The sequence below is a fragment of the Alexandromys fortis genome, unplaced genomic scaffold (genome assembly GCF_014885135.2).
Source record: "Alexandromys fortis isolate MF-2015 unplaced genomic scaffold, M_Fortis_MF-2015_v1.1 scaffold_31, whole genome shotgun sequence".
Taxonomy (NCBI): Eukaryota; Metazoa; Chordata; class Mammalia; order Rodentia; family Cricetidae; genus Alexandromys; species Alexandromys fortis.
Genome location: NW_026067974.1, coordinates 11,151,473 through 11,177,803, shown reverse-complemented (window position 1 = coordinate 11,177,803; position 26,331 = coordinate 11,151,473). Strand labels below are relative to the sequence as shown.

At 41.9% G+C, this 26,331-nt stretch overlaps 1 protein-coding gene across 3 annotated transcripts; it reads left to right on the top strand.

Moving 5' to 3' along the window:
- Positions 1 to 3,840: 3,840 nt before the first annotated feature.
- On the top strand, positions 3,841 to 23,759 carry Smarce1 (SWI/SNF related, matrix associated, actin dependent regulator of chromatin, subfamily e, member 1). 3 transcript variants are annotated; one of them, XM_050156742.1, is made up of 11 exons: positions 3,846 to 3,988; positions 5,851 to 5,902; positions 6,079 to 6,122; positions 9,297 to 9,401; positions 13,672 to 13,752; positions 14,673 to 14,804; positions 15,079 to 15,250; positions 19,465 to 19,637; positions 20,219 to 20,320; positions 21,265 to 21,475; positions 23,477 to 23,759. In XM_050156742.1, the coding sequence occupies exons 2-11, from the start codon at positions 5,896 to 5,898 to the stop codon at positions 23,683 to 23,685; spliced, it is 1,236 nt and encodes a 411-aa protein (XP_050012699.1). In that variant the 5' UTR covers positions 3,846 to 3,988; positions 5,851 to 5,895; the 3' UTR covers positions 23,686 to 23,759. The 3 variants fall into 3 exon arrangements, with proteins under 3 accessions (XP_050012702.1, XP_050012699.1, XP_050012701.1); XM_050156745.1 differs by lacking the exon at positions 5,851 to 5,902 and having other exon boundaries at positions 3,841 to 3,988; XM_050156744.1 differs by lacking the exons at positions 3,846 to 3,988; positions 5,851 to 5,902; positions 6,079 to 6,122; positions 9,297 to 9,401 and adding an exon at positions 9,451 to 11,186.
- Positions 23,760 to 26,331: the final 2,572 nt, after the last annotated feature.

The following is a 26,331-nucleotide window of genomic DNA, read 5'->3' as shown; positions in this document are numbered from 1 at the left end:
CCACAAAGCAATTGTTAAGTAACTTCTAATATAATACAGGGATTTAACATGTCTTTTTCTTTCCATTAGCTCAGGTTCCTTTTAGCCTGACTCACTCTGTTTAGTAGAAAGGAATGATGTGGTTTTATCCAGGACACAGCAGCATATCAACTGCTTAGTCTTGCATAAGCATCTGAACTAAAATTGCATCCTGTACATAAAAATGTATCTTTTGGGCTAGAGGCATAGCAGGGCGGCACTGGGTCTGGACCTCAGGACAAAAAAGGGAAATTTCATTCATCATCAAATGCTACAACTTTATTAAAGAAAGCTCTGCCGTGCAGTCATATAAGCTGTTGTACTGGTTACTGTCCTATTCGACGATGACTAGGGTAAAGCGACACACTTAGGGTAATCTACAGCTGTACTGTTAGTACTGGGCATTGTGAATTAACAGCTTGCTAGAGAAATCCCACTATGCAGCTATTGTGTGTGTAACATGCAGGACTTGAATTTGTAAATGAGTTTTGTTTGCTTGAAAGCATTTTAAAATCGGAATATGAATTTACCAAAGTAAATGATACCGCTATAAATAAAAAAAATTGAAACATGAACTCTAAGGCTGCCTTGTATTTGAGCTCTCTTACTTCAAAGCTGTCTGTGCGTGGCTGAGGCAAACAAAGCTGGCTCACTTGAAGAAGAAAGGAAACTGCAGTCACAGCAGGTGGTGGGCTTAACTAGCACTTCAGGGTGCCCACAGCGCACACCTCTAATCCCAGCACTTGAAAGGCAGAGGCAGGAAGAGCTTTTAGTTCCGGGCCCAGCCTGAACTACTAGTGAGATCCTACGCATACACACACTTCTCACAACCATAATTACAAAACCCTGGAAAAAGTCTAATAGTAGAGAGCATTATTTGCAAAGTTCTTGCAGGATTCCAGGCACTGCAGTCAGCAGATCATTGGCAAGCCTCACAGCCACTGTACTAAATCCTGTCCTCTCTGCCAGGGGAAAAGAAATGAATATTCCTTCAGCTCCTGAAAATATTCCAAATGCACTAGTTCATAACAAAATACATAAATAAAGAGTAATTCCAGTTACTGACAATTGGAGGATCTGAGCCCCAGCTCTGCCAATAATCGACCAGATGAGAGGAGGGTTTGCTCTCTGTCTCTTAGGCCTCAAGTTCACACCTGAAGACAAAGAGAAGACCATGCTTGCTTCTAAGTGCTGCCTTCCCTGCAGTGATATTTTGTTTACGTTTTAACAAATAAAGCTGAAAAGCGAATAAGTCACTAGAGGCCAGGGAGTGGAGGCACACATCTTTAATCCCAGGAATCAGGAGACAGAGGCGGTCAGATCTCTGTTAGTTCAAGGCTACCCTGGGCTAACCAAGATTGAATGTATCTAAAAGAGAAAGAGAGTTTACATAAAAGTGACCCCAGCACTTGAGAGGTGGAGTGATGTGGCTGGGTGGTGAGAGGAATATAAGGCTGGAGGAGACAGGAGGGAGCTCAGGGCAGTCTGAGGTTTGGTGGAGACAGATGCAGTCTGAGGACAGGGTCGCCCTTCTGTCTAAGCATTGGTACAGGTAAAAGAACTCTCCAGTGACTGGCCTCTCTGCTTCTCTGATCTTCAGCACTAACCCCTATATCTGACTCTGGGCTTTTATTATTAAGACCAACTAGAATTCGAGGTACACTTCCCTGCCTCACAGCTGCTTGAACTAATATGCACACTGAAGTATCCGGCAAGGATACTCAAATGTACAATTCTACTTAATGAAAACAGACTCTGGAAGTAAAGAATTTGTGAGGAAAATCATAACTGACAATGATTAAGCAGTAGTTCAAAGCATAATAGCTATTTTAAACTCAATTATTTCAGAAAATTATTCCTTCCTGGCAAAGTACCCAATTTTTACCATTCTGACATGACAGTCTTTGAAGTACAAGTGATGTCTAAAGAAAAAGAAATGATTTTTATATTAAAGTTTAAAATAAATTATTTGAAAATGATTTTTTTATCTATTGTATATATGTGATGTTATTGCATTTCTCTGTCTGCATGTGAGCTTGTGGAGGTCAGAGGACAATTTGCAGGGGTTGGTTCTCTCCTTCCATATGGGTGGATCCTGAGGCTCGAACTCGGGTCGTCAAGCTATGAAGCAGGCACCTTTACCAGCTAAGCCATCTTGACAGCCCCCTTTCTACATTTTTGAAATCTTGAGATCTAGAGGAAGAACCAAAGGGGAATAACAAGATCATCATCCGTTAATTTCACAGATAATAAGCATCTAAATAAATCACCCATTGTTCAAGATATCAAATATCCCCACGCCTAGACAATGAACGACAGGCAACCACGGAATGCTGAGAGAGCAAGAGGAAGTCCTTCCCAGGGACGAACGCCCTAACGGGTTATCCAATACCAATAGGTCAGCTCTGAGATCACGTGACAGGAACACTAACTGACCTGAACATGTTGTGTTCATATAGTTATGTGATCACACACACACACACACACACACACACCACAGCACGGTGCGTCCCCACCTCCTTTTCTACCACTGTATCCTACAATCGTTAAGGCAGGGAAGTAACAAGACTTCCCTGAGTTGCTGAGCAGATCAAAGAAAGAGGATACTGGGTCCATGATGTGACTTGGTGGATCCTACATTCACCTTCTGTATGCTTTTTATGCTAAAACCAATTCCAGATACATTCTCTCATGCCACCCATTCTTCTGCCAAACTCTCTTTAGTCTTTGCTTTCGATGCGCTCTTTCATTTCATTAATTTCTACTCATGGGTATGAAAATATTGGGCGATGGAAGAACTGGACAGTATTATCACTTATCCCTGCTCTGCAGGGCCGGCGGGTAGCCCCAGAATTCAACCAGTTTCTCTAAATGCTAACACTGCCCTTAGATAACCACGGGTCATCTAATCGTTTTTTTCTCCACCATGACCCACATCTTCCAGGTACCTGGAATTAATAAAATGAGCCTTGGAATGGTCCAGAAAGGTGCCGCTACACACACTAGCTGAACACCTAATTATGAAAGTAGTCCTTAGAAAACACTGGTAATTATGAAATTGTCCAGTTCGGATGTCTGAACCTTTGCTTTCAAGACTTTCCAGTAGTACAGATGGCCCAGTCCCATATAGAGGGTATCAAGACACAGGGCTACAAAGAGCCTGGGAAAGTTCCCGAAAGGCATCACAAACAGTTGAGCTGGCTATCTGCAGGCAGGTGAGGCTAATCGGAATTGGTTCTCCAGGAAAGACATGTAAATTGTCACAGGTATGCGACCTGGCGAGAGTGAGCTGACAGCTGCGGACCCTAGGCTCTGAAACCCGTCGCCATCACTCAATCTCTAGAAGCATCTAGAAAACTACAAAACTCCCGTGTTGCTTTTCGCTGAGGCTTCTGAGGCAGGGAGCCCCGCTGGGCGCCGGCGAGAACCTAAACGCGGCGACCCGAGTCCTCCCCGCCTCCATCCTCCAGCCTGCAGCGGCGGCGTACTGAGGACCACAGCGAAGGGGATCGCCGGGGTGCGGGAGCTGCGTCCCGCCCTCTCCCGGCAGAGGCTCCGGCGTGCCTTCGCCCGGCGAGGGTCTCACACGGTGACACCACCGCCTCGGTGGATCCCTGCCGCGCTCCCGGCGGCGCAGTTCCTGCCGCCCGGCCGCGAACCAGGGCCCGCAACGCGGCCCGGCCTTCTCCGCCCTCCTCGCCGTGACGAATCGGCGCCCGGCTGGGATAGGATCCAAATTGGAAGAGTTCTGAGAAAACTGGAGAGCCTGAAAAAAAAATCCTCGGCTGCACTAAGCCTCGCCACGTCCTCACGGGAAGGGCTATTCGTCTGAGGAAAGCCGGCCGCGGCCCGCAGAGAAATCCCGGGGCGTGTGGAAAGTGCGAGCGCGGAAGCTCCGGCGCGAGGGGCGGGGCGAGCGCGGGACAAAGGGAAGCGAAGCCGGAGCTGCGGGCGCCTTTTCGGCCCGCGGGTGAGTGTTTCCAAGTGGGTCCGACCTTGTCGGGGAGGGTGGCGGACCGTGGTGTGTCGGCTTGGCGGGACCCCGAGTTCCCGCGGGGTGCTGGGGGTCGGGCTCAGCTCCGAGGCGGGAACTAGGGCCGATGCGGCCTCTGTGAGGCCTAGCGGCGGCGGGGTCACAAGGAAGCCCCATCCGGGACAGCTCTTCCGAGGCGCCACTTTTCCCTTTCCGCTGGACCTCGGACGCTGGCCGAGCACCGATGCACACCCCCCCTGCGGGGAAGTTGTCAGAAAAGCTCAACCTCGGCCACAAACTCAGGGGGTGGGGACCTCGGGAAGCCCTCCGAGCAAGGCCAGCGGGGGGCCCTCACCCACCTGGAAAGTGGTTCCCTTTTTGGTTCAGGCAGCGACCTAAAGACTTCCGAGGTGGCCTGGAGTGAGGAGTGAACTCAGAGACGGCGTGGGTTGGGTTTAAACCCACCCCTGGCAGTTCTGGGCCTACGGCTTTAGTCACTATCTTAATGGCCCTGAGACTGTTTCTTGGTTTGTAAAATGGGGACAGCCGTGTGTGTCTGGTAGGGTCGTTGTGAATAGTGAGCGAGACTGTGTGATAAGCCTACCTTGTAAAGGTGATTAATTATTCAACAGATACTGAGTTCCATGCCAGGCACTAGGGTTAGATCCTCTCTTACGAGTTACGGGAGAGCAATCAGTTGTTAGCCTTGAAGTGTAAGGGACCAGGGACCCTGTTACAGTTTCTGTCGGGGCTCCCCACAGCAAGGCCTACTGGGTGTTGATGGAAGAAAAGAGAGGCCTGGGCTGAGAAACTTGAGTTCCTACATCAGAACTCCACCCCGATGATGTGAGGCATTTTCTTAAAATGAAGACTAGAAGAAAAAAAAAAAGTGTTGTACGTAGCGATGGGTGAAAGGACTCCAGTAAGCATAGTTTCTTCACCTTTCTAAAAGTGAATTTTCATCATTACCGTTTGTGGTGTGTGTTGAGTAAGGAGCGGGCTCACATCTGTCCATGTTGTGAGCTGGTAGTACTAGGACCAAATCCGTGAAGAATTGAGCTAGGTTTGAGCGATACAATAATAAATTAGACCATCCCTCCTCTCTTTCAAGACAAAACCGAGCCATATTGGCCTATCGTGTGAGGGAAGATGCCATTGATCTTTGTAACCAGATAAGAATACAGAGAAGATGCAGTTGTTCTGCCCAGATAATTTATCAGGAAAGTACCTGAGTAATTTCTGAAATGGGCTCTACAGGACCAATAAGAGTCATTCCAGTAGACTCTGAAAATGTGTTCCCTCGCTTAGGAAACTGTTTACCAACCGAAGAGAACGTAAAGGTCGTTATCATACCAAATTATCTGTCACACCGTTTCCAGGAAATAGACTTTTGCTCTGTCTCAATAAAAGATGGCCCCTAAAAAAAAAAAAAAAAACAGAGCTGCTGGTTGGGGATTGGTCAGCGTCTGGTAGGCCTTGTTGGGGTCACCCTGATAATACATCCCATTCTATTGTCATTGTTTTTTTTTTTTTTACCAGTCTAAGCAAACGTTTGCATGGCATCAGCAAAATGTTTTCCATACAAGACGTGGCTCAATATCATAAGCAAAAACTCAAAGATCCATTTCTAATACAACTCTAAATTTCCCAGTAACTTTCTTCATTTAATTCTGATCAACCAAATGATTACAAGAACTAGTTAAAAATATGCAAAAGGCTTGATTACTAGCAAATAATAGTGACGTAATTCTGCTCAGAAATACCAATCCAACTACCCTATTCTTTAGGAAAACATTCTCTTATGCTTGCTGAGTTTTGATTCTCTTTTTTTTTCTTTTTTTTCTTTTTTTTTATTTTAGTGTCTCAGATTCATTCTTAAGGAACTGAGAACTTAATCTTCCAAAATGTCAAGTAAGTTTCAATTTTTATATTTATCAATCTGTGTTAATACGAGACTAATGCCCTAGCAAATGGGAATTCCAAACTACTCTCATCTTTTTTTCTTCAAAACAGGACCATTGGTAGTTTTGTTGCATAGTATTATATCTCAGTTGTTTACAAGAAGTTATTTATTTTCTTTCAAACAGAAAGACCATCTTATGCCCCACCTCCCACCCCAGCTCCTGCAACAGTAAGTTTTAATTTTCTTGTTAATGTAATAGCCAAGTCTGGCCTTGATACAAAAACCCAGATGTCTTCCAGTGACAGTCACTCAGTCATCACAGCCACAAGATAGAAAATTCAGCTAAAAATCAGCACTTCCTACTAAATAAAATAATTCTTTTCATCCTACTTTGAACCAAACCCAACATCTAAAATTACATACTGTGAGCTTCCAACCTCCTGTGCTCTGTTTTTTCCCTAACGGGAAATGAATGAAACACGTCTTCCTTGTTTTCCCTGTTAAAGAGTCTATGCGTTGATTAGATGCTCGCTCTGGCATTATTTGTCCTTTTGCTGTTGTTGATTTTAACCCTAACCTTCAGCTGGTTGTCACGTTTTTTCTCTCCCTCTAAGGCTAGGGACATAGCTGAGTGCAGAGCACGCGCCTAGCATGTGCAAGGCCCAGGTTGGAGCCCCAGCAACACAAATTTTTTTAATTAAACTTTCTTGTCTGTATATATAAAATTTTCACATTAAATGAACTTTTTAGTTCTGAAGATAACAACACTCATCATAAGTCTTATTTTCAAGCTGCTCAAGTAAGAATTTCATTACCTGTGGGTCAGAACTTGCTGCTGAATTTTGTTCTTCTCCATAAATTATGCCGATTGGCCTACTGATCTGTTTCAAAGTGTCTGATAGTGGAAACTGTTTTCTCCCAGCAAGCTCTAGCCCTGCTTGATCAGCATGTAAAATAATCGTCCAGTCCACAATTTAGATTTCACAGCAGCTGTACAGGCCCTTGTTGATATGCTGAAATGGCTTTCTTATCATTTAAAAAACAAAAATCACTTAGCATAACCATATCCTACAAAATCAGAGTCAGGGTTATTTTGATTTCTTTTGTTTTGTTTTGAGACAGGGTCTCTATGTAGCCCAGGCTGGCTTCGAAATGGTGATTCTTCTGCCTCGGCCTCCCAAATGCTGGGATTAGCAGCATGCCCAGCCCCAAATTAATTCTTTTATATCTGCTAGCTCTTCCTTCCATCCCTCTACCAACTAATTTCAGGCTAGTCTCCTTTTATTACTAATGAGTTCCTTTGTCATTTTGTTTTCTCCATTAGGTAACTAGACTGATTTACTAACCTGTAGGTGAACGTTTTAGTTATATTTATTTATCAGCAGTTGGTTTCTCCTGAGATGATTTTTTAAAAAGCGTATCATACATTCTTAAGTTCACTTCATGTGATACAGTCTGTAAAGTTACTTTGGTAGACTGTAAAGTCTTGTGCTTCATTATTTTCTTTCTTAAAGAATAATTCCTCCCACCATCTCCATCACATGCTCATGGCTGTGTAAAGATTGAGTTGAGCGATGAAGAGCCTCAAAGACGTAACTAGGTCCTTCAGCTTTAGAAATGGTATAATTACCATATGCTAGTTTCATTTTTTTAAATCCCCTATTTGCTCACGTTATTGATTCATATTGAACTCTCATTCTTTATGCAATGTTTGGAGGTATCATTTTATATAAATAGTGCCTCCAGTAGTTTATATGAACAAACTTGCTATTTATTTTTGAAATAAAGATGTTTTAAAAACTGGATCTCCTCCTGAGTTTCATACAAAGAAGGGGATCTTTTTTGTCCCTCGTACCATAATTTCACATTTTCACACAAAATCCAGGAGCTAGGAATTCTAACATCTAGTAGAATGAATATAGAATGAGTTAGCCGCTCTCTCTCTCTTTTTTTACTCCATTGCTTTTCCCACCATCACCACCACCCACCCCTCCACAGCCACCACCCAGATGAACCACTCCATGTGTTACATGCACTTCTTTTGTGCCTTTACTATTTCATCTGTGTTTTGCTACTTAAATATGCTTAATTTGCGTCTTTTCTAACTATGGGCTATAATTGATCACTTTGTTCTCCTCTAAAAAGTATCACATGTGCTGCCTGCTTGAATGAATGTCTTTGGATACTAAGGATATGTACAAGGGCATGTTTTAGGAAATGACATTGATTTTGTGACAACTAAAGTCTAGCGGGGATGTGTCAAGCGTACTCTTGTATAATCAAGGAGAGCTATGTTAATTGCATGTAAAAATGACATTGCTATCACTTACTATGATTGAGTTTGACTAAGTAAACTATACATTTTTGGTTTCTCTTTACTACATTTTTTAACGCATTTTGTCTTGATGTTTATGAACATTGGATGTCATTGTATTAACCACAAGGCCACAATTACATAAGAACCCATTTGTGATTTTATCAACACATAATTCACAAAAATCAAGAATTTTGTCGCTGCAGCGAGCAGTTGTATTTGGAAAGGCTGAGAGCCTTCAGGAAATCAGATGAAAAAGAAGTTCAAGTCTGGCAACTAAAAAGACGTAGTTCCCATTAAAATTAAATGCATGATCACCTATGGAAGATGGATCAAAGAAGAGATGGAAGAGAAAGCCTATGAGAGAATGACTGGGTTAAAGATCAGATAGTACCCCAGTATGAAATCTCTGCATTTCTTACAAGTCCTTGTTTGAAATCATGCATGTGACATCCATTGAATCCAGCATATGTTCTTTCCTACTGACAATTCCTGGCCTCCCGATTTGAGTCTCTTCTCATTTGTCACATATAAAATTACTTAAAGCTGTCTTTGAAAGCAGATCCATTTGTTTTTGTTTTTAGTAAATGAGTGCATTGGTGGCATCCACATAACTGTCCAATAAATCATGTTTCGTTTGCATGTAGTGTTTTCAGACTTAAAGTTTATCATACTTGAAGCTTTCCCATCTCAGACATCACAGAATGCCAAATTCTTATCTCATACTGTTGACCATGAAGTAGTTATAGATGTTTGAAACTGCAGTGTGATGCCTTTCTCAGAAACAAAACACAACATACTCTGTCTCACAAGCATCCTTAACCCCCACCAAGGAAAAGAGGGAAAGAGAAGAAAACATACACAATCTCACATGCACATGCATGCACATACATACTTGCAGGCTGGTTTCTCAATTTAAAAAAACTTAATTTCCGCAACAATAACAAAAAGAACAATTACAACACATCATTGCTTGTTTAAATTCAGGTTGCTTTTGCATGCCATATTGCAGATCATTTTTCATTTCTGTGTTTTCCTCGTTTGAGCTCATTTCTCATTCGTGTTTTTGTCTCATTTGTTTCCATCAGCAAATGCCCAGCACACCAGGGTTTGTGGGATACAATCCATACAGTCATCTCGCCTACAACAACTACAGGCTGGGAGGGAACCCGGGCACCAACAGCCGGGTCACGGTAGGAGAATCAACTATTACAGCCTCCGGCAAACAACTGGAATTGACCAGAAATGCCTCCAGAGTTAGGTCCTTTTGAATCAGAAGCACAGCCATTTAAAAAAAATTTAACCTGACTTTTCAACTGTTTTGTACAGTCTTACACTGGAAAAAAAAAAGTGCAGTCTGGATATATACTTGGAAGAAAAGAAATCCATTCTGTTTGGTGATCAATAGGGATTAAGCCTTAAACACTTAATGCTCATACTATTTATGTAAACAAATCTCGAATTCTTTTGGTTAACATACTTTATGTCATGAAGAGTGTCTTTTGTTGTCTAAGGTAAATTGGTGGCAGTACTCTCAAGGATGTAGTTTCTTAAAGGAATGCTTGGACTAGACCTGGCTTCATCTGGATTAGAAACTTCGGGCAGCCCTGCCCTGCCCGTCCAAACTGCCGCACTCAGCTATTTGTCTTTTGGATTTAGTAATTGACCTATCTGAGACTCGCTTCTTTCCAGTTTAACACAGAAAAAGATTTTACTATCACCTCAAGGAATTTCAGAATAAAACTTGAATTCTTGGTGTCAGATAAGTACAACTGGAAGTCTGTTTCCAGTCTGTTGTGAGAAAGATGATTCCTAAAATTTGGGGTGTTTCATTTAAGTGATCCAACTAAGATAATCAAAACTGGATATTTCAAAGCTTTTATTTTTAAATTATTTTAAACTCCAAGGAAATTAAGGTAATAAATCCAAAAGTCAAGTACCTCCATTAGAATGTGGTGATGGTGAGAATATATACAACACAGAATGGCTGTAATCTTTTTAGTATCTGGCTTTTCATTTGCTGTTTTCATAAAAAAGAAATGTAACTCAAAGAACAAAACAAAACCCTCTCACCCTGTAGTAAAGCTATAGTTGAAAACTCGTCACTATCAAACCGTGTGTCTATCTTGGTAAGCACGTTGCTTAGCTTGATAGGTTTTGTTTGTCTAAATTTTTCATTGTTTCTGCATAATTTGTACTTCATAAGCATATCAAGTTCTATGTGCCATATGTATTTCACAGTATCTGAAAAGGATTCTGAAAAATATGTTTATGTGTGCATTGTGCAATGCACACAGTTTCTGTGTGCAGCAGTGTATGTTTTTCTTTGGCCTAAATGTGTTGTTTCACAAGTGTAATGAGTGGCAAGGTTATCAGATGAAAAAGAACATTAGAATTCACATAGTAAGCAGAATTAGTTGTAGATCATTTGTATTAATGCAGAAATTTTATTTATGGGTATTAAGTAAAAATGATGATTTCTGAATCACTCCATACTTTAAGCTCTTGGTAGCCATGCTGATGAGCCAGTAGTCACTGTGATCCTAGAATAACTTGGTTTTGGGTTTGTATAAACAGCCATTTCTTAATTTGTGGATAGCTGTGAGGCCTCTCTGTTGTTACAAAGTAAGGTCATTCAGTAGAAACCTGATTAGAAAAGGGAGAGTTTACTCCTTTCTAGACCTAGGCTGGTCACGTGTTTTCAACCCTTTCCCTCCTAGGGAGTAGAAGAATTCAATGCTGAGTGAGCTCTAGCCTTCAGGGTAGGGAGTGGGTTAGGAGTGAAATTTGGTGTGTGCCTTCTCTGTAGTTGTTTCTTTGTATTATTGTCCTTTTGTTCTGTCACCACCAGACTGACGTGTGAGCAGACTGCTGGAAACCTAGGGCTTGCATTCTCTTGTATGTCTGACTTAGTGTTTTGGGACTCAGATGCTTATAAAAAGAGTTTGTAGAGAATGACCCCAATGATGCACTACTTGGTGAGCAATGTTCCTGTTGAGTAAATTGTTTTCTATAAATAGCCATAGTGATTTGGTGAAATGATTCTGTGAAACTGCAGTCAAGAGCTGTCTTAACATGTGGGTTGTTTTCAGATAATAAAGCATTAGGTACCTTTGGAGGATTTAGGATAGCTTTGAGTGCAGCCCATGCCTGATCGGTTTGTTCAGGTGATGGTTCACAGTCTCTAATATACAGGATTGTAAACAGATTGAAATAGAGCGTTAAAAGTAGCCTACTTCTTGCTAGTAGAAATCCAGTCTCCAGAAGAAAATTCTTAAATAAGACCTTGCCAGAGAAACAGCTAAGAATTGAGAAATAACAAAAAATTCTCTTGTGCTATTCAAGATGAATCGGCCACAAAATCATGGACTTTCTCCACAGATTGACCAGGACCTAACTCTTAGATCGGAACAGTTTTTACAAGCCTAAGTATTTGCTTTCCACCTCCAATTCATTGCAAATGGGAAGAAAGAAATTGGAAAGGTGGAGACTCAGTGCTACAGGTGGATTTCCTGATAGCAACAAGGAAAGGTCCTCATCAACAGCAGAGTTGAGCTCTCCAAAATTGTGCTCCTGGGCCACTTAGCCAAAGAGCAGGGCCGACTGCAGTTTTTCTTATTCACAGCACAGCAAGCACATAGTAGCTGTTCCTAGTTGACTCTTAACAAGAAAGGACGGAATAACGCACTCAGTGCAGAGTAGAAAAATGTTTGGGACATTTAGAAAGGAGTCTGAGATGTTAAGCAGATTGGTGATATGTGATGATAAACTTCTTTAGGGTCCCCAAGCCAACTGGAATTTCACTTATTATTCTTAGGGAGTAGGGGAAGTATTGTTTTGTGTTGTTTTGTTTTGTTTTTTTTATTTGTAATTCTGTTTGGGTCCCTTTTTTTGGAAAGGAGGTGAATTAGCAAATCTATTAATGTTCTAAAATGTGATTCTTTGAAAGATTTGAGAAAATATTTTAAAACTTTGTTTTTTAGCTGTTTAAATGTATACCCAAAGTTTGAAATGTAAATGTGTTAAAATTTTTACTTGTTAACAGTATTTTGGTCCCTTCAAATATGGGCACAACTTTATTCTGGTTTATTTGTCACTCACTTTGTATTCCAAAAGTTTGTCTGGGACTGGGTTAGAAATGTTTTCTAATCATGTCCTGTATTGAGAAGCAGACTTTGCATGCAAAGGTTAGCCGTGTAGGACTCTGACTTCTTAGGGCTCCTGCAGTGGTGCCTGCGTCCCTGATTGGCTACTCTAACCACTGTGACAGTTCTGCCTGCATGTCTCACTTCACCTCCCACTGCTGGTTAAGACCACATCTGTCTGTGGGTCCGAGCAGCAAGGACTTGCCGGTATGTGTGTTGGTGATGAGAGTGAAGCAAGCAGTCCTCTCCCCATTCTGACCTGAGAGTCAGTGTCAGGGTTCCTTCCCCCGCAACTCAGAGCCAAGTCTGATAGACCATCTTCCTTCTTATTCTGGCCCCTTCATCAGTGTGGAGATATGAAGAGGAGATAGAAAAGTTCAGAACTAGATGCCCTTGGAGTGGCAGCTTTATATATGGGGCATCTGCTGGAAGTCATCTGATGACTCCTTGCCTGTGCCTTACATAGACAGGACCAATCACTTTAAATATATTTTTTTTAATTTTCCTTTTTCTATATCCTGTCCTTCCTTGTCCTCATTTCCTTTCCACAAAAGCAATTTTGTGGAATGGGCCTCAAAAGTAACATGAGCAAGGTCTGCCAGTGTCAGCGCCTAACGCGCTTCCTTGTTTCCTTGTGGCCGGCTAATGAGGAAAGGACAGTGACTTGATCCACTGTAGGAAAACCGCTGCCCCAAGACTACAGAGACATGAAACAAAACTACAAGATAATGTAAAACCTTAAGAGAAATAAATCTGTTTCTAAAGGACATATTTTATTTTCTTTTTAAATGTATTTGCTAGGTTTCTAGTTACCTCCTATTTCTTATTGGTGATTTTTTTTTTTAACGTGGGAGGTGGTCTTTATGTTATTTGTCTGGGGTACATTCCTGATATAACGAGATCCCCTGTAGGCAGTGTGCGTATGGTAAGTGCTCAGAGTCTGCAGATATCCAACGTTGACTGTATGCGTAATAGTTACTGAGGAAATAAAAGGTAACGTCCTAAGTGTGGGGCGTTTGGCATATAATTCCATTCTCAGTGTATGAATTATGTATAATACTTTATTCTTGCAGCCAGGCTGTCCAACAGTGGAAATAAACTGCTAAGTAAAACATTAAATATTATGTGTTTAAAGTCATTTTCCTTTGATATAAACATTTCTGAATTTACAGTGATACCTATTTTCTTTGGCGAAAATAATAATCTTGTATCCATGGACGAGTAGAAGAAAGGCGCATTAGAATTTTTAAGGGGCTTTCTTTCAGGTGCTGGTGAGCTCCTAGCAATTGAAGAATGAATGTGTTTAACTCTTTTACAGGCGTCATCTGGTATCACGATTCCAAAGCCTCCAAAGCCACCAGATAAGCCGCTGATGCCCTACATGAGGTACAGCAGAAAGGTGTGTACCGGGGACCAGAAGATGGTCTTCCATGCCACTGCAGACAGGCTTGGCGTCGTCCTTACACAAAATAGGGGAAGGATTAAGTGGTTCGTTCTGTTTCAGAGTTCCAGAACTCAGATCGAAGAGGAGCATGGTTAAATAAACTGCTAAAATCTTTTAAACAGATTAGTCTGTAGCCATGAGTAATACGTTTTAGAGAATATTGAAAGACACGAGGAAAATGTTAAGTAGAAAGGAGAATGTGCCAGGTGGTGGTGGAGGCAGAGGCAGGCAGATTTCTGTTAAGGTCAAAGGCAGCCTGGTCAACAGAGAGTCTCAGGACAGACTCCAAAGCTACAGAGAAACCCTTTCTTGAAGAAAAAAAAAGAAAGGAGAATGTAAGACTTATATATTAATATCTTATTTTTATTAAGAATAATAATAAGTCTGAGATGTAGCTCAGTAGTAAAACATGTGCCATCAGAGCCCTTAGGATCAATTCCAAGGGCACAAGGGCACAAAATGAATTAATTTGTAAGTATAGTAAAAGTATTATTTTGATCCTAATTATTTCTGTGTTTGATAGTATGACGCCATTGTATTATACAAATTAATTCTTCTAGATTTGCTTGAACTGTTAGAGACATATTTAAATTGTTTGCTTAATTTGCTGTAAGCATGTACTGTGATTAATGGTGTTCTTAAATTATCAATTTGAAGTATTTGAGTAAAATGATATGGTGTATGAGATCCACCAGGGTAAAGATGAAATGAGATAAGCCAGCTGTTGGCAGTTTTGAAGCAGGCTGATTGGTACATGCTAGTTTGATACTGTCTTCTCGGCCTTTGTTTGTATTTAAAGGGTTCCATAGTAGAGTATTTTTAAATGACTATATACTTAGGCATTAATATTGAATTTTTAACTGTTGACTTTTAAGGTCTGGGACCAAGTAAAGGCTTCTAACCCTGACCTAAAGTTGTGGGAAATTGGCAAGATTATTGGTGGCATGTGGCGAGATCTCACTGATGAAGAGAAACAAGAATATTTAAACGAATACGAAGCCGAAAAGGTATGGGATAAATAAAATATTTAAATATAAATAAAACATTTTATTATTTGTGAAAGAAACATAAGGCTTGACCAGAAAGCTGAGGCAGCACTGAAGTCGTGTCCACCAAGCTCCACTCACCTAATGTCTGAACCTCGTGTTCTCTGTTCAGAAAGAGAGGTGACTGTCAGGACACCGTGCTTTGCCTCCTGCCCCACATTCAGATGGCTGAGGCAGACACATGGTAGCCTGTAGGACGTACATTATAAAACACCAACACCCCTTTCAATTTCAGATAGAGTACAATGAGTCTATGAAGGCCTATCACAATTCCCCTGCATACCTTGCATATATTAATGCAAAAAGTCGTGCCGAAGCTGCATTAGAGGAAGAAAGTCGACAGAGACAGTCTCGCATGGAGAAAGGAGAACCTTATATGAGCATTCAGCCTGCTGAGGATCCAGATGGTAAGGAGGGAAGTGGGGTTTATGTGTGCATTCTCTCTGAATTAAAATAGAAGATAAATCTTAATTCAAGGCTTTTATTCTATTAAATGGAAAGCGTAATTTTAAGTTAATTTCAATAATAGGATTTTAGAGTGTGGAAAGTGAGTAAAGAAAAACAGCTGCATGTGTTACTTTTCACTGTCTTTATACTCAATATAGGATTTGTTTGTTTTTTGAAGATAGGATCTCACTGTGTTGCACAGATTTATATTGAACTGGTTTCTCCAGCCTCGGCCTCCAAACCCTGGATTTTAGGCTTCTGTGGCACACCCTAAGTGATATTATGGAGGTTTTTTTTGTTTGTTTTGGGGGTTGTTTTGTTTGGGTTAGTTGGTTAGTTCTTTTGGTTTGTTTTTTTGCTGCAGTTTTGTTTTTTTTGTTGTTTGGTTTGATTTGCTTTTTGAGAGCAGGATATCTACATAGCCCTGGCTGTCCTGGAGCTCACTGTGTACTCCAAGTTGGCTTTGAATTCACAGATATCTGCCTGCCTCTGCCTTGAATGCTGGGATCAAAGATGTGTGCTACCACACCCAGATAACTTCTTTTCTAAAAGGCCGGGCGGTGGTGGCGCACGCCTTTAATCCCAGCACTCGGGAGGCAGAGGCAGGCGGATCTCTGTGAGTTCGAGACCAGCCTGGTCTACAAGAGCTAGTTCCAGGACAGGCTCCAAAACCACAGAGAAACCCTGTCTCGAAAAACAAAACAAAACAAAACAACAACAACAAAAAAAAAAAAAACTTCTTTTCTAAAAATTTGAAGTAACCCAGTCTTTATTTTTTTTAATTATGTGTGTAGCAAGCCTGTAGGTTTGTACATGTGAGTCCAGCGCCTGAGGAGGCCAGAAGAAGGTACCAAACCCTCTGGAGCTGGAGTTATAGGCAGTTGTGAGCTCCCTGGCATGGGTGCTGGGAACTGAGTGCTCGCCTTCTGGAAGAGCTGCACGTGCTCTTAATTGCCATACCCAATCTTACTGATTACCTAAATTTGCTGAATTAAAGGCTCTTGGAAGCAAAAATTAATGAGTGTGTGGAAGCATTATAAAACTTTTTTCAAAATTTACTATGAATTTGAGAATACCACTTGAGATCACTCCTGAGTGTGTCATATATTCCATGTAGACAGGGTATCATGTATTACACACATACATTACTCACAGATGGCCAGGCTTCCTAGTTAGGATTCCAAGTGCAGATGAGCAGATTACTCTCCTGGCCTCCGCAGCCAGGCAGTCTGTAACTATAAGGTGCTCCCAAGATAGTCCCCTCCCTTTAGGAGCATGCTCATCCACTCACTTGGCATGCTGTGTAAATGTTTATTTGTCTCTGTGTCTTACTCCATGCTGAACAAACAGGATTGGAAGCAGCAATTACCAGCCACAAAAATTCCAGGATCATAATTTAAGATTCCATTTTTAACACACCAGAGGGGTTCTTAAGAACTTTTAAGAGATTTAAAGAGTGGAGGAAGTTACAACAACACCAAAAGACAGGAATAAATTCAGCCAAGTAGGATGAAGGAGCAGAAAGGAGCTTCAGAAGGATTCATTGGGGTGTTACTGGCAAAAAATTCTCATAAATACAGTAGGATGTAATAAAATTTGAACTAGAAACAGAAATTGAGCGTTAAGCATTATTAGTACTGCTAAAAGTCCATACGCAGACTTGGATTACCCGGATGAGGTGATTGATACAAGAGAAAGATGACTAAAACAGTCACAGAGCAAGTTTGCAACAACTGCGAGAGTGAATGTGTCTAAACAGTAGAAACAAAGGTTCGCATCTTAGAAGCCATATGTAGAGAATAAAATATTTCCTAAGCAAAATATAACAGCAGGAACAAAGCTTGAGAGACTCTTACATGAGCAGTAGCATGGGAAATAATTAAGAAGCTATATTAATATAATGTGACCCTCTATGACAGTATTTCTCAACTTTGTAATGTGGTCACCTTTTAATACAGTTCATGTGGTGACCCCCCCAACCATAAAATTATTTCATTGTTACTTCATAACTGTAATTTAGTACAGTTATGAATCATGATGTCAATATTGAAATTGAAGATAACTGATATGCGACCCCATGAAAGGGTCATTTGATTGCTCCAGCAGATCAAGACCCACAGGTTGAAAACCACTGCTCTAGAACTTGAGAGGTAGAAATATACGGGAAAACCAAGAGATGGGAGCCATACGTCAAGATATGAGGGTGACATCTGCAGACTCCTTAGAAAACTCTGAGAAAGTCCACAAGTCAGACCTTGATTCACGCAAGATAGCAAAGGCTTTTTAAATGACTTCAGAGACCATCATGTGTAGCATGCGGGCTTCCATGAATAGCAGGGTTTCCTAAGCACAGCCCCTGTACACTAAGGATGTGGCTGTTTCGGAGACAACCTTTATTTTTATCTATATTGGAAGGAAAACTTGCTTTGTTTAATGAGTTAGTGTAAAGAAAAGTAGATATTAGTACAGATGACTCCCAGGTGAAGGTGATAAAGCAAGATAAAGGAGATACTTGTGTTCCAGAAATAAGCACACCTGCTAGGTGTGGTAGGGCACACTTGTCATCCCAGACTTGAGAAACTAAGGCAGGCAGGCTGATACGGGTTCAAAGCCAGCCTGGGGTACACGGTAGATTTTTGTCTCAGAAAGATCACACATCCTGGGGCTTGAGGGCTTTCGCTGTGCAAGCACACGGACTTTAAGTTCAAATCTCCAGCACACATATAAAAGGCCAAGCATAGGACAGCTGGCACTTACCCGTATCTCCAGCATTGGGGAGCTGGAACAGGCAGATTCTGGGACCGTGGTGGGCTGTTAGTCTAGTCAAAATGGTGAGCTTCCGGTTCAGTGAGAGACCTTGTCTATAAGGCAGAAAGAGAAGACACCTGTCATAATCTGGCCTCCACATGCATGTGTGCACACTGCAGACCCACGTACATGCATCACACATACCAAAAATAACACAGTTGTGTGCTGTATGTACCTAAATTTGGGTAGCACCTTTATATGTTCATAACAGCCATGTACATGTTTAAACTGGCAAAAATTAAAAATAAATTATAATCAAGTATTTCGGAGTGTGTAGTGGATGTTCTTGTGTGTGTCAGTGTTGAGTGTCTTCCTCCGTCTCCACCTTTTCGTCATGTGGTTGGGTGTAGTATATGCCCTTGTACTTCCCTGTGCAGGCATGTGGAGGTCGGGGGTGACATCCAGAATCCTTCCTCAGTTTCTTCTCTGCTTTATTCTTTGGTAGAGTACCTCTCTGAACCTAGAGCTTGCTATTTTAGCTCGAATGACTGCCAAGCCTCCTGAATCTGCCACACCGGGCTTTTACTTGATACTGGCTGCTTTCAAATTTAGATCCTCGTGCTTGCCTCACAGATCCTCATGTGAGCAGTCTCCCAGCCTTGAAATCAAGTTGTTTTTCTCTGTGAGATTAGTTTGGGACTTGACCATTTTTTTAATGTAATAAACTATACGTACTGCCTGGAAAACTAAATACTGCTAGAGAGGATGGTGATAAGTTAATTTTACAAATGGATATTTTTATTAATATTAACAACTATGATAAAGATACCTCCTATTTACAGTCCAGCATTTATCAAATGCTACTGGGAGAGTGGAACAGTGGCAGAATTTCAAGTACTGCCATCACATGCAGGCTTCACATGGATCCCAGGGCCTAAAGAGATGTGAACATACGTTGTTTGTATTTTAACCAAACCTCAGATATGAATTATCCCTTAGTACAGTCGTTCTCAATCTTCCTAATGCTGTGACCCTTTATTAATACAGTTCCTCATATTGTAGTGACCTCCAACCATATTATTATTTTTGTTGCTACTTCATAACTAATTTTGCTACTGTTATGAATTATAATGTAAATATCTGATATATGACCTCTATGGAAGGGTCATTTGGTACCCCACCCTGGGGTTGAGAACACCTGCCTACTAGCTTTATGGAAACATTCAGCTGTTTTGTTTTTGTTTTTGTTTTTGTTTTTGTTTTTTTCCTGTCTCTATGTGGTTCTTACTGTGGCCTGCCCTGACTCCCCTAATGCTGGGCAAGCCCACTTGCTAGGACAGTTGAGGACAGCGCTTACTTGGTGACTCTTGTTACCACTGTGCTGGTGACTAGCCAGCTGATTCCCAGAACATTTCTTTCCTTCTAGATTATGATGACGGCTTTTCAATGAAGCATACAGCTACCGCCCGTTTCCAGAGAAACCACCGCCTCATCAGTGAGATCCTCAGTGAGAGCGTGGTCCCTGATGTGCGGTCGGTTGTCACAACAGCCAGAATGCAGGTCCTCAAGCGACAGGTCCAGTCTTTAATGGTTCATCAGGTAAGGGCAGAAAGCATTCATTCTAATAAGAGGAGTCTCTGCCTCACGTCCCAGATGATGTGGCTCTGAGACAGTGTATTCTAAGTAGACCTGTGAAAAGATAGGTGCACACTGAAGGATTTGGGGCACCCCATCAGCCTTTGCTGCATTACTATGAAATGATTTTCCCTTTATCATCTTGTTAATGGTAGTCTTTCCTTCCCTATGTTACATTTTTTTAAAAATATAACTAGCTATAAAATAGCTAGATTTTATACCTAATTTTTTTTTAATGCAAAATTAGTGGGCTGGAGAGATGGCTCAGTGGTTAAGAACATATATAGCTCTTCCAGAGAACCTGAGTTCAGTTCCCAGAACCCATCTGAGGTTACTCACAACTGTCTGTAACTCCAGCTCCTGGGCACCCAACACCCTCTTTTGACCTCCCTGGGCTCCTCCACCTGTGCACATACCCACATACACATCACATAATTAAAAATGCGAAATTAAAGTATAAGCTTTTTAAAATGACACACTTGGTGTGCTTTACATCTGCTCTAGAGAGAAGGTATAACTACATAATCTGATCTGATACCTTGCAGCGAAAACTGGAAGCCGAACTTCTTCAGATAGAGGAGCGACACCAGGAAAAGAAGAGGAAATTCCTGGAAAGCACGGATTCCTTTAACAATGAACTTAAAAGGGTATCCATTCCATTCCGTGACTGCCTTTATCATGTGCCTGTTGCTTTGGTTTTTTTCTTAAAGTGATGTTTGAAACAGTTCTAACATCACAGTATAACTCGTACTGTCTTTATAAAATTATTCCCGTTTTTTAGAAAAATTACAATAAATTTGCAGTGTCATGTATACATTGAAGTAGTAGGCCCACAGCTGATAGATCCCTTTAGTGCTTTTGTTTAAAATCTTTGTAGTTGTGAATTATTTTCACTTTATTATAATTTATTCTTGGGTATATTCATTAGATGTAGTTCAGTTGCACTTTGTATTAAAACAAGTAAATCTCAACTGGGCGTGGTGGCACACACCTTTGATCCCGGGTAGAAGTTAGAGAGTCTCAGTGAGTTCAAGGCCAGCCTAGTCTACATAGTGAAGTCTAGGACTACATAGACCCTGTCTCAGATAGATAGATGATAGATAGATAGATAGATAGATAGATAGATAGATAGATAGATAGATAGATAGATTGAATGAATGGAGTATTCGGTAGCTGACGTGTGAGTGGGCATCCTAAGGCTAGCCCAGTCCTGGGCAGTGCCCCAGCAACCCCTGCCCTGCCATGTCTGGTTTGCTGCTACAGCAGCTTTTTTGTCCTGTGCAGTTTGAGGATAAAACACTGATACATTTTACTCGCCCATGTAAATACCATTTGTTTTTGTTTTTGTTTTTCGAGACAGGGTTTCTCTGTGGTTTTGGAGCCTGTCCTGAAACTAGCTCTTGTAGACCAGGCTGGTCTCGAACTCACATTGATCTGCCTGCCTCTGCCTCTGCCTCCCGAGTGCTGGGATTAAAGGCGTGCGCCACCACCCGGCGGTAAATACCATTATTAAGCCAAGAAATAACTTACCTGATCCCAAGGTCCGAAGAAGACCACATTGCTAAGAGTTGTCTGATTTGTGTTTGACTAGTTGTGTGGTCTGAAGGTGGAAGTAGACATGGAGAAAATCGCAGCCGAAATTGCACAGGCAGAGGAGCAGGCCCGCAAAAGGCAGGAGGAGCGGGAGAAGGAAGCAGCGGAGCAAGCCGAGCGCAGTCAGGGCACCATTGCCCCTGAGGAAGAGCAAGCAACAAACAAAGCCGAGGAGAAGAAGGATGAAGAGAGCATCCCTATGGAGACAGGTAACCAGCTCCTTGGCAGGAACATGTGAGGGCCCTGATAGCTACCTTCTGACCTTTCCCTCTGGATGCTTTGCAGCGGCCACTCCCGTTAGTTAATCCCTGTGACTTTCCAGTCTCTTCATAGTGGAACCCAGGTGGGTGCATGTGGCTCTGGAGACAGATGGAAAGGGATCCTGTCCATTTCCCCATTGCTGGCACTGTGACTTTACTGAGCTCGTTTCTTCATTGAAAAGTACCTGCCTCTGGGTGCATTCTGGTACTGGATTTGACATAGGGTTAATAGGCAGTAATAATATTTTAACTTTTACCATTGTCCCGAAGATTCGTTTGGTCTTTGGTACCTAGGCTTTGAGCAAAGTAAAAGCTGTAAGCCAGATCTTGCCTCCATCTTTCTGTAAGTAAAGTTTCACTGGAAGATGGCCACACTCATCTGTAGCTGCTTTGAGGTGATAACGTGGGGGGCGGGGGGGGGGGTGAGTTTTCAGAACTTGTAACAAAGACTTCATGGCCCACAAAGCCTAAAATGACAGTTATCTAGGCCTATGGATAACTGACCTCACCATAGAGCAGTTTGCTTTTTGATGTTCTAATTTCCCTAAATAAAAGCATTTTGGGTTTTTTTTTTTTTAAGGTAAAGTTTAGATAAAATATACTAATAAATTTAGTTATTCTTGGAATTTTGAGAGCAGCTTAACTTCTGGCAGCATTTGTCCTGCCTTGTGGGTGAACAGGAGTAAGCCAGAAGTAGTCGGGGGATGCCAGTAGAGTTCACAGGAAATAATAGAAGGTCGTGGCATACTTTATACTCAAACAGCAACTGCCTGTTCAGGGTTTAATGAACAGCAGCACCTCTGCCAGGCGGTTATGCAGTGTGTAACTCAGCAGATTATCTTTTCTGACAAGTCTGGGTTTAATCTTCATTTTCTGGGCCTCTTTCTATTCTTGTGAACCTCTTTTTTACCATGAATTTGAGCCTGGAACACATTGTTGTGGTTATAGCGGGTGCTTGAGAATCAGATTCTGCTTGCAACTGTGCTTAGTCCTGAGTGGTTTCCCCGTGAATGTGATCTCTCTTACTCAGACAGCACAGGGTGTTTACTTTTGTCTTCTAACTTAAGGAAAAGAAAAGGGAGGGGGGAACTGAAGGGGGGAAAAATGAGTTGTCAAAAACCTTATGGTCTTAACTTCCTAAAGGAAATGACCCAGCAGGACTGGCATTTGACAGCGAGCGTGGCATCTTCACTCTGTGCTCTCATTTTGTGTGTTTCAGGCAGGATCTTGCTATACTATATTGCCCAGGATGGCCTCGAGCCCTGGGCACAAGCAGTCTTAACCTTAGCCCTCTGAGCAGCTGAAACACCAGGTGCCCATGTCTCTGGCTTAGTTTTAATGTTACATGTAACCCAGTAAATTCAGAATACTGAAATGTTATCAACATCTTTAAATTATTAACATTCTAGGCTAGAGCGCGCAGTGGGTGGGACTGGAGCCTGTGTGTAAACAGCAGGAGTGGAGACTGAGGCAGGCAGATTCCTAGGGCTCATCTCCAACCAGCCTAGCCTACTCGGTGACTTCAGGGCCAGTGAGAGATCTTGTCTTCAAAGGGTAAACAGTTCTTGAGGAACACAACACTCTTCTAACCTACACATGGTGTGTGCACCTGCACACACACGACCATAACTGTCTTTCTTATATTCTTTTGTCATAGCAAGTCTTCAAAATCCAGTGTGTGTTTTGTACACTTCATACTTTGAAAAGCTCAGTTCTCACAAGTGTTTGGCTTATATTTAAATGTCATAAACCTATAGGTTAAAAATGTAGATTTTTGTATTCTAAGTTGTCTCAAATATGCTTAAAAATTCTTGGGTCATACTGGTCCATTTCAGGGGCTTCTCTGTGTTTGGCTAGTAGCTGTCATATTGGACAGAACGTCTTATGCCATCAGCATAGTTAAGAGTCAATGTTTGTCTTGGAACTGACAGTTGCAAATGTGTCTTACAGAGGAGACACACCTGGAAGAAACAACAGAGAGCCAGCAGAATGGTGAAGAAGGCACATCTACTCCTGAGGACAAGGAGAGTGGGCAGGAGGGGGTTGACAGCATGGAGGTCGAAGGGACCAGTGATAGCAATACTGGCTCAGAGAGCAACAGTGCAACGGTAGAGGAGCCACCCACAGACCCCATGCCCGAAGACGAGAAGAAGGAATAAATGTTGCCTTGTTTTATGTGTCCTAAAACTTTTTTAAATGGAAAAAAAAAAATGTTTTTTTGGTTTTAATGGTGTTATGTGGTCTGTGTATTAATTATTTCCTTTTCCATTGATACCACCAAAGTCTTTTCAACCATCAACATCACAGCCTGATGTCAGGCTCGCACCTTTCTCAGCATCTCGGAAATGGCTTTCCTTTGGATGCTGTTGGTAGCTCTCCACTTCTGAAGCCTCAGAACTGAGATTAATTGAGAACACCCAGCTCTTTTCGAGAATTACCTTCGATGCTGCAGAATCTACTCTTACAAATGCCTTCCTTCATCTCACGGGGGTGCTCAGCAAAGCCAGAGCTTTAACCCTTCCCAGCCCTGTCCACAGCTTTCCGAGCCCCTGTCCTGTGTTCTTGTACAGAGGACCCTCTTGAAAACGTCATGTGAGTACGTTTGTTAACTTGTTACCCTTTGTATTTCTAATGTCAGATCCAGGAGTTCTCTTCCAGGGTGGACTGGTGCGATTGTTTCCGTGGTAGAGTAGTTACGGTGTGAATAGTTGTTAGAGTGAGCACAGCACGTGTACTTTATCTGTAGTGTTTTCATTCTGGTTAATATGGGATGTGTTCTGGGAAATTCATCCTCACTGTACAGGGGAAAAGAAATACTTTTTTAAAACCAGGTTGGTTTTCCAAAGACATGATAGTCAACAGAGCTTAAGGAATGGGATATTCTTATAATGGACTACAAACTTAAAACTTAGCCTGTTCCAGAAGAAAAACAGTAATAAAGTTTATCCACTTGAACATATTTTACAGTGATGAAAACCTCAAGGCTTGAGATTCCATAGATCAGAGCCTACCTTTTTGATAAATCCTTGGTAGTCTTAGAGACCAGAAACAAGATAGTTTGTGGTGTGTGCTTCCTAAAACCTAGAATAGATTTTTACTGAATAGTGGTATATATTATGGTATATGTTTCTTAAAGGTCCAAACACAATAAAGATATGAAGATAAAGGTTTCAGTGTTTTTATTGCACTATAGAAGATAAAAGACAGGCATGTAATTTGACCCCTGTGATACATGAGCATCATAGAATGTCATACATAAGTCTCATGAGTCTCAGTGTTAATCCGACTGAAGAAATCTAGGGTGTCTGAATAGCATGTAAGACGTGTGGCTAAGTAATGCATATAGCCTGTGCTCATGTGGGGACACTCCCCCTGCACTCCTCAGTTACAGTAACTCACTGCAGTTGAGCACACAGCATCCTAGTGTCCGAGTCTGCGCCATTCAGCTTCCTGAGAGGAAGACCAATGTGTGAGGGCATCCTTTGGTCAATGTTTCCATGGTTCTCCGTAGAACTTTCGCACAGTTCCTTGTGAATCAAAGAACTTTGTTACCAACTGGTCTACTTTGGGTGTTGAGCTGGTAGAGCAAGAATTCAGAATGTCTCATTCCAGACCAATTGGATAGCTATAGATAGAATCCTCTGGTGCGTGAGATGGAGCGGAAACCATGCAGTCTTAGGTTCTTACGGTGCCAAGAGCCTGGAGACATCTCCGCCTGCACTGAGGGCAGCACTGGGTAAGGAGTTCCGGACCGAGGCTGCTGTTACTGGCCAGAAAGTGAACCTCAGTGGGGAAGGATTGAACTGAGGTTTCTGTTAGGCTAGTGCAGGTAGATACCAGTATTTGAGAACACAGACTATGACAGGCCTTTGATGTCCTGCACCCCATAGGCCTTGGACAAGGAGCCTAAATCAACTCTATAAGATACAGAAATACCTTTAGCCTCTCTACCCTTACATGATCTGTACTTGTTTTATGAGTGCTAAATTTAAGGGTTTTTATTAGGTTCTAAGAAAGTGGGAAATTCATATTTTCTGCAGCTTGCCTAGACAAGCTACAGGCCTTCCTCTAGACAACTGAACTGACCGGAACAGCTAGGTTGGGCATAAAGGCATTCCTGTCAGCCAAAGGCTTGGTGTCAGACTGGTCCCACCACTGACACAGGAGCTAGAAATGCCTGTTAGAATTTCCACCATACTCTCAGGTGTTTAGGCACAAATGCTTCCTGTTGGATTATGGTGGCCTATATTGTTGAATATGGTGATACTTGGTACTGAATTAAGAGGCAGGACAAAAGAAAAATCATGAGGTCATGGAAGCAGAAAGGGGGTGCTCACCAAGGATTCTGGTTGAAGCCTCTTGAAGACTAAACAAGAGCTTGAACACAATTGACATTTGCCGTGAAGGCCACTAACAGAGATAACATGCCTTTCGGATGTGGATGTAGAGCAATGAAGCCTTGTAGGGCCCCACTTCTTTACCCAGGCATTTTCTAGGAATTTTAACACCAACTTTGTTACAGTAATGATTTCCTGCCTCTCCCTCGACAGTTTGTAATCCTGTCAGTGCCCCTTGGGAACCACCCTGTGATCTCATTTGGGTTCCTTCACAACCCTTTGAAGATAATAGCTTCAAAACCCCAAATTCTCTATATGACTATTGTAAAAAGGATGACATGTGACCCTGAGAAGCCCACACACGTGCTCTCGGGATTTTCTTTCTGAACACCTCTCTGACTGCAGCTTAGGAAATCTAAACTAAGATACCTCGAAGACAGCTGGTTCAGTGACTAAGATAAGAGCATT